This window comes from Theropithecus gelada, chromosome 7b (genome assembly GCF_003255815.1).
Source record: "Theropithecus gelada isolate Dixy chromosome 7b, Tgel_1.0, whole genome shotgun sequence".
Lineage (NCBI taxonomy): Eukaryota > Metazoa > Chordata > Mammalia > Primates > Cercopithecidae > Theropithecus > Theropithecus gelada.
The window spans coordinates 98,365,827-98,374,446 of NC_037675.1; the positions used below are offsets into that span (position 1 = coordinate 98,365,827).

Below are 8,620 nucleotides of genomic sequence, written 5' to 3' on the forward strand. Positions count from 1 at the left end.
GCTGTGCTGAATTAAAAGAATACTCGTTTATTTTATAAGTTAGTATATCATACAATATTTTGGTTTCATATTAAACACAAAGGCACCTGTGAGACCTCATACAGAATGTGACAAAAATCAGAGATTAGCATAGTCACTTTGTGAAGCCATTTTTCTCTTCAAAAGGAACCAAAATATGCACTATCTGAAGCCTAAGGATGTTGACAAATAACAAAATGAAGCATTTGGAAATATTCAGAAGGAAGAAGCTGGCAGCAGATTGCTTAGAATTTTACTCATTGCCTTATAAAATTGATAACATACTTAGATACTACTAAACTTGAAGGGTTTTATTTTGGTTTTTTAATTCATCTGTAGACCACTGGCCCTTTGTATCCAGACTACGTACATTGTTAGAAAAGTTGGGCAGGAGTTACCTGGCTGAAGTGTGGATTCATGCAGTAGAGTGCTTTACCTAATGCATACTGCTTAAAGCACAGGTGTTGTTTTTTGTTGGTTGAATACTGTCTGATTTTCCTTCCTATGTAATTTACCTGCATGGAGATTAAGAAAGCCCCCTTTTATTAAATAAGCTTGAAAACTAGATGAATGCACTTAGGTTCTTGGGTAGAATGTATTGGATAGCTAGCTGCCTTTATAATGAGCATTTAAAAATCTGCTCTCCAAAAACTGGAAAATGTATTCTCTGCTGTATGGAAAGCAATATAGTACTGAAATATTCCTCCTTAATTTTGGTCTGAACGAACAAAAGTGTCTGTGTTTATTCCTGCCTAATGCATCACAAATCTGCTGACATGCTAACCTTGGAGTCTTGGCTGGCGTTAATCAGGCCTGTGCACAGGCAGGAAAGATGTACCTAATGCACTCCATCAGTGCAGTTTGCATATGGAAGTTCTCACAGGGGAGCTGCCCTGTGCCAGCTGAGGGTTACCTGCCCACTGCAGTTATTGTATGTAATTATCGAACCAATCTGTTCCGCCCAGCAGGGTTTAGATGGTAATCATGAAGCAACACTTTGGAAAAGAAAGATGTAAGGCATTCTCCCCTTTTCTCATCAGTTATATGAAGTTATAGCCACTCTTACAGCTATTTTTGAGAGGCAATACCTCCATATACAAATCTGCTAAATGAATGCCTTTGAAAGTTTCTCAAGGTTCAGTCAAGTTGTTACTTTTGTATATGTGAAGCATTTTCTTTAGGAACATGGTGGGTACCTCTGAGTTCTAATTTTCCACAGCCACCTTAAGAATGTTTTGAAACAGTGGGATTAATTGTAATACATAGATAATAACAGTTCTGACCATTTGGAGGTTTTAAGATAATGTGGCTTGAATAGAGTTCGGCTTTCCCATGTAGTTCTCTTTGGAACAGAACCCATGGTTGCCATTAGGAAAATTAACAATGTGCTGTCAGCAGGCATTATCCTCTTTTCTAGCTGTACACAAAATGGCCTGCAGCAAGGAACATTCTCAGATGAAGTTTAACTTATTGTTAATTGTTAGAAAATATAAATGAGGACATTCTGTTGCATTGTGAACCTGTGAGATTTGGGGCATATCAGATGGTTTTCTAAATGATACAGACTTATTTTAGGCAACCAAAAGAAGCTTTGGATTAAAATTTGGATTTTAACCAGTTTAAATTTGAAACTACACAAGATAAAGTTATATACTAAATTCAAAGTTTCATATTTATCACTCATGTCCCTCTATAATTTTACCTATGTATAGAGATGTTAGAGAATTTAGAAACTTAACGCAGGACTGGACCTGTTAAAAAATGTTGTAGTGGTAGAAAGTAATAAAATGAAATTGAAGGAACATTTGGGGAAGAATGGATAGTGACAGAATATAAGCACTGACTTCTAAATAACACTTCACTAGAAAAATAGGACAGGCCCAAGAGAATGTGGGAAATCCAGATGGTTTTTGAGATTTTAGGAGAGCTTTGTACTTTTAAGACTATTCGTTTACAGTAAGGTTTATGGCCCTCTTAAACTTTTAATAAAAAGTATGCTAAAAGAGAAACATTTATTACAAGTTTTCCATTATTGATTCATAAATAGAATTTTACCACCAGTGTTATGTGGTATAAACACTGATGTAATATATGGGACAAGACATACATTTTTTCCATTTATCAAATAAATTATCCTCTCTCCATCCTACCCGCATTGTACTATGTGGAGAGTATCATTGGCCTGAGTGGTGATCGTGAGTTTGTAAAACATTTTATTTTAAAAGAGTTTCTGTATGATCAATCCTGATGGTTAAACCATAGCTTTCAATAATGAAGTATATAAAACATGAAAAGTTAGAGGTGGATATAACAAATATACCTACCATCTGGGTTAACTGTCTAGTTGAAAGTTCTCGTACTCCCCCTTTCTTCCATCCCTCATCCATTCCTTTAGGTAACCACTATCCTGAAGTTGAGAATATTCTTCCTGTGTGTTTTGACACACCCACACCTATATACAGTTACGCACAGACACACACACACACAAATACGTGATGAGTTTGTAGTTTACTTGACTGTCAGACATCTCTCTTTCTCTCTCTCTCTTTAATTTTTATATGTAAGAAGCGAAAGAAAGAAATGGAAGAAAGCAAAGAACCTGGTGTTGAAGATATGGAATGGTCAGACACACAGACAGAGGAGGCCATACAGACCCGTAAGTTGAACAGGTTTGCCTAGCTGCTTCCATACGTAAACACAAATTTCATTTCCTCCCATTACATGAGGGGTCAACTATTTGGGTCATGACCTTTTGATTTTATAATAAAATGCCACAAGATTTTTGTATAGTATGTATCACGGTGTCTTTTGTACATATGTTAGGTTATTTACTCTCCACAATAATTATAAAGTTGAGACTGGGAGGCTTCCTTCATTTTGCAGATTTGGAGCCCGAGACACTGAATGATTAAATGGCAGAGCTGCCAGGCGTGGTGACTGACGTGTGCCTGTAGTCTCAGCTACTCAGGAGGCTGAGGCAGGAGGATCACTGGAGCCCAGGAGTTTGAGTCCAGTCTGGGCAACATAGAAACCCCATCTCTAAAATAAATAAAATAAATGACTGAGCTGTTGTGAAAGGGTGGTAGAGACCAGAATTCTTAACTGTCAGGACAATATCTTTCCACTTCCTCACACTGATCCCACATAACTCTGGGTATGATAGTGAGTGTCAGGGGTCAGACATGGGTCTGTTGTAACTAAGCTGCCTAATTGTTTCTTATAAAGTTTGTCAACCTCTTCTTTTTTTCTGAACAAGTTAAGAGGAAAAGAATTAAAGCTTTATGGCTGATCACTTTTCACAGTTCTTGAACCAAAAAAAAAAAAACAAAAACAAGATATGAAGTCATTTCTGAGATGGCTTATAAACTGGCACTGAAGGCACTTCTAATAGTTCCAGAAATGGCATGAGCAAAGGCAGCATCTGCAAATGGCAGAACTAGGCTGGACTTTGGTCTGATGTGTTTAATAAACTGCCAGCCAATGTGTTCCAGGATTCATATGATAGGATGATGTACTTGGCTTAATAAAGAGAGCTATTCAGTGTGGCCTACAATACATTTTTTTAAAAAGATTTTTCCTGTCTGCCTTTTTTAAAAAAATTATTTTGTTTGTCCTGAAATATTTCTTGGTTTCTAACAGAAAAGGCTTATTTTTGGTTAAAAAAATTTTTTTTAAAGCATAGGTGCCATATTGAGTAATACCACCAATTTATTTTTCCTTCCTTTTGCTAGTGGCATCAGTGCATGTTTGTGGAAAGCAAAGTATTCAACTTTCAAAGAGAATCATTTTTGCCCTGATTTTATTACTATGTTCTTCATTACTATGTTGTTCATAATATGAACAAATACTGTGTTCATATTATGGTTAGAACATCCTTTGGTTTAATCTGCTTTAACCCAAAGAATACTTGAGATACCTAAAGAGGGAATATAAAACTTCATACTGAAGGTGAAAGGTTTTGAAGTAGTCCCTCTCTTTTATCCGCTGCTGTCTTCCATTCGCTACTGTCTTTTTTTCCCTTTTCCCGTGTCTTGTTCATTTTGTTATTAGGAAGTGAGGAGTCCCAAGGAGCAATACATCGAACCATGTCTCAGCCAGAGGCTAGCAGCAGCAGCTATGACAGTGAGTGGGAACAAAATTAAGGAGTATTTATAAAGATACAGCAGTATTCTTTAAAAACAATCCCTTAAATTTTAAAACTGGCAATTTTAGTTTCAGAAAGAGCCTGCATTGTTCTAGTGAGATTGACACTCATTAAGTCTAAGGCAGAGTCTCAGCTGTGCGTCGGGAAGACTCATCCCTCTCTTGACTGCCTGGACATCATTTGTTACCTGAACTTTGCTTAATGAGCATCAAGGGTTTTTGTCTTGATAAATAAATGCCTTTAAATTCTAGTATAATTATGAAATGTTTTTAACCTAAATTTTTAGTGTAAGGTCTTCTACTGATGGTTTTTCCCATGAGAAAATATATTAGTATTTTTGTTATTTTATTAATGACAAAAGAGTAAAGTAGTCATAAATAATTTAAGGAGAACAATTCAGTTTTTTTGACATAACTTTTTAAGAAGATAAAGAATAATCAGATTCACCCTTATTCATATAAACTCAGAATTACTTTTCTTAAAATGCTGTTTATTTCCCCCATTACAGTTCACTTTTTCTCCCTAAAGTACAAGGCGAGTTAAGGTATTTTACTATCAAAATAATCATAAGTGAGAGGAAATATTATCTGATGGTAAAATGTTATTGCTTCCAGCAAAAAGAAAAAGCCAAGAGTTTGTGTAAATGTATATTTTTAAATTTATCAGTGTAAAAGTAACTTGAAGGAAAAGAAACATTATTACGTTTGTTTTTTTGATTTTTAAGATATATAGTGCAATTCAGTGAATACTGTGTTTTAGGGCTTTAAGATTTTGTGTCAAACATGTTTCAAGAATGGTTACCTCTAACAGCAGCTTTAGAAATGTCAGTTTCTTCATTAACAATTTTATTTTCAAACACAATTTATGATTTACAGTATGGTAAGAGATTTTTCTCACTGTGTGATCTTTCAGAATGCTGTGCCTAGCAAAATGGGAGCAACTTTCCTTTAATATCTATTTAGACCATTTTAAAAACGTGTATAATTTTCTTGATACACCTAAACTCATTTTGAATAGTTGGGGGTCTATTGTGTAAGAACACATTCTGAAAGCTTTCAAAATGTGTATTGTGTAGGTTTTCTCAGATAAAGAGAGGAGGTGATGGGATGGTTTTCAAGAAGAACAGAGGCCTCTAATCCTTTTATTTTTATGCAAGGCATAATTTTTACCAGTTGAGAAAATTTGGTTATTTGCTGCAAGTAATTTTTCCCCTCACAAAATAAGCCTTTAAAAATCATGCATATTCTGGCATTTCAAAATTATGCCAGTATTTCAGAATTGTGCTAAAAATTAGCTAATATAGTCATGATATTTATGGCTGGTGTACTTTCCCCCCTCCTTTTCATAAAATGGAGGCTACTTTTGTTGGTATTATTTTTAAGAACCTTGGATTTTGGACCATTCCTGAGGAATCTTTGGAGAAAGCATGACTAGTCAAAAAGTAGATATTTTTAAGGGAACCCTACAAAGAAATGTCCTACTTTTTTTCCTACTGCATTATAAAATCATAGAAAAGCATCCCAAACTCGTATGTTATTTTCCAAATATCAAATTACATACATTAGACTTATGATTGGACCCTTTGCCAGTAGTGTATATTATGAAAATGGTTATATTTTAAATTAAAGAGATAAGAAGATAGATTTTTTTGTAACAATTAGAATTGATTATTAGGGAAAATATTGAATTGATTTATGCAGCAAAGTCAACAAGTTGCGTAGGACTGATTATGTAATAAATTCCAGGCAGTAGTAGCCCTTTTAGTTGCAGTGAGAAACTTTGGATTGAAGGAGATAAGCAGCAATGATATTTAATTTCAGAGTAAAATGGCAAATTAAGACATTAATGAGAAGAATGCTATTTGAATATAGCTTTATAGTTGTTAGTTTAGCATTCTTTGTAGTGTGGTTAAAGATTTAAAATGTATTGAAAGGGAGATACAGTATTGATTATTTACCTTGATTTTGTAATACCCTTTATCCAAATCTCACTATCACAACATTTTCAGTTTTCTGTGCAGAATTAATTTCAAATTTCTTGAAATAGGCCGGGCGCAGTGACTCATGCCTGTAATCCCAGCAGTTTGGGAGGCCGAGGCGGGTGCATCATTTGAGGTCAGGAGTTCAACACCAGCCTGACCAACATGGTGAAAGTCTAAGTCCTACTAAAATACAAAAATTAGCCGGGAGTGGTGACAGGCACCTGTAATCTCATCTACTCTGGAGGCTGAGGCAGGAGAATCACTCGAACCCAGGAGGCAGAGGTTGCAGTGAGCCAAGATCGTGTCACTGCACTCTAGCCTGGCAACAAAGCGAGACTCCCTCTCAAAAAATCATAAAAATAAAATTTCTTGAAATAAAAACCTAAAAATCTACTGTGGGATATTTGTAATAGATGGCTGTGTTACAGAAATTTAAGAAAAAACTCAAATTTTAGAATCAGTCATAGTACAGTATATAAGGTGTGTATTATGAGTGGCAGACAAAAGGATATTCATGTAAACTTGAAATTTGCATTCATTGAACTGTATCGTGATTGAACAGAAACTATAACTTGGAAACATTAAAAATGCTAGTTTTGAAACTAACTTTCATGTTAAGTAACTAAATAACCCATGATGAGAAAACCTGTAGATGCATATGGTGGAATTTTGTTCACATTCAAAGAATGTTTTGTACTTTTCAGAAAAGAAGTATTGATCTTTTGTGTTTTTTTTTGGTGCAGTCATTGATTAATTATGAGCACCATTCTGTCCCTCACTCTGGTGCCCCTGCTCTTTCCTGGCAAAGCATAGCATGCGGCAGTGGGAAAGAAATGGCCCTGCTTCTTTTGCCAGCACTAGGCAGCCGTAATCAGGCTGACTGCTGCGCCCAGAGGTGGAGTAGGAGTAGTAGGTGGGGTGAAATGTCTCCGTGGTGAGGCAGAATTCCCATGCCCCCAGCAGAGAGTCACTGATTTATTCCAAACCAAGAAGAGTTAGATAGGAGCTGTCATAAGGGACTAAGACCAGTATCACATATGATCCTTTTGTGGGAGGCTACTCATCTGGGACCTGTATAACTCCTAGCAGAAAAGACTTTCCATTTCAGTATATCCCAGTGCTCTCCTGCCTAAAGGGTGTAGGTAATAGGCTTTAAAAAGCAACTCATTCCTTTGCTTTTCATAACATGCATGACCTCATCGCTTCCCCCTAAGGAATGAATGCTTATCTATATTGCTAAGGTTTATATTTGGAGATAATGTTTTAAATTTTACAATAAATTTAAATTTTGGAGAGAAATATTTCAGTATTAGTAAAAATTAGATATGTTTTATCAGTCAAAGCATTTTTATATGGCTTAAGATTAGAAGGTAGGTTTTGTCAGCATATTTTTTGACATATTAAAAAATGACCCAATTTTTAAAGATTTTCAGAGTTTTAGCAGTCTTACTTTTGTATGTCAATTTTATCTTTGCAAATCACCAGAGTCAATTCGATTTTAAAATGTACTATATTTAGAGATATTTATATTTCTGTTCTTTTGCTTTTGTCAATTATTGATTAATGATTTCAGTTTCTTTGATTTATCTTCAAGGTTCAAGAACCAGAAAGAGAGTCCAGAAGTAATTCAGATGCTGTGAACCAGCTTTCCTTCTCTTTGTTTTCTTTTGACTTTTTTCTCCTTTTCTATTTGAAGTGTTTTATTTTCATGTGAGTCTTGCGAGGTGGAAGTAATAATTAAATACCCATGTGTTCAGAAAACCAATTTTTTTATAAAAATAAATATTTTGTACAATTCATTAAAGGCTAATTTATGAAATTTCAAAATCTTCAGATTATACTCCTTAAGTTATTCCAAAGCCGTGTGTTTGTGATGTTTTGGAGTACATATATATGAAAATTATTATGATATGCACTTTTCTAATCATTGTGCATTTCTCAGAGTGGATAAAAATGTTTGACAGAGTCCTCACTTTTTAGGAAATGCAAAGCTTAAAATAAAAATCTCTTTTGTTTGATACAAACGCACAGTATGTTGTGGCTGTAAGGTTTGGTTTGATTTGTATTGATTTTGTTCTGTTCCAAAATCTTTTATTAAGCACCTGCTGTATGAGACAGGAGGTACAAAGATGGGAAAGGAATATGAAATAAAAAGTGGAGGAAGTGTATCCATGAGAGAGAAAATCTACATAAATGAAAGATTACATAAGAATTATGTCAGTGTGCAAGCTGTATGACAAGAAAACAAGTGGCAAATGATGAAGTGGTGGTGTAATTAAAGATTGCATAAAGACTGGCTTTGTCTATGGAAGACCTATGAACTAGATATTAATAGATCCTATTCATTCACAGTTTATTTTTCTTAAAAGTTTCACTTTCATAGCATGTAATATTTATACAGTAAACCAGGCACTTCAGAGTTTCAGTAATCAGAAAGTTTAAGATCTGAAATTTTTTTAGTTGCCTTGGGAACAAAA

The 8,620-nt window shown here is 34.8% G+C and overlaps 1 protein-coding gene across 2 annotated transcripts in view; it reads left to right on the plus strand.

Moving 5' to 3' along the window:
• Nucleotides 1–8,173, plus strand: part of VRK1 (vaccinia related kinase 1) — an 85,707-nt gene extending 77,534 nt beyond the window's left edge. Inside the window, exons 12-14 of one of the 2 annotated variants that reach the window (XM_025392687.1) lie at nucleotides 2,584–2,674; nucleotides 4,069–4,140; nucleotides 7,738–8,173. In XM_025392687.1, the coding sequence (XP_025248472.1) occupies nucleotides 2,584–2,674; nucleotides 4,069–4,140; nucleotides 7,738–7,769 (195 nt within the window). In that variant the 3' untranslated portion in view covers nucleotides 7,770–8,173. The remainder of the gene's footprint in view (nucleotides 1–2,583; nucleotides 2,675–4,068; nucleotides 4,141–7,737) is intronic. The other variant, XM_025392688.1, reaches the window with a different exon arrangement.
• Nucleotides 8,174–8,620: the final 447 nt, after the last annotated feature.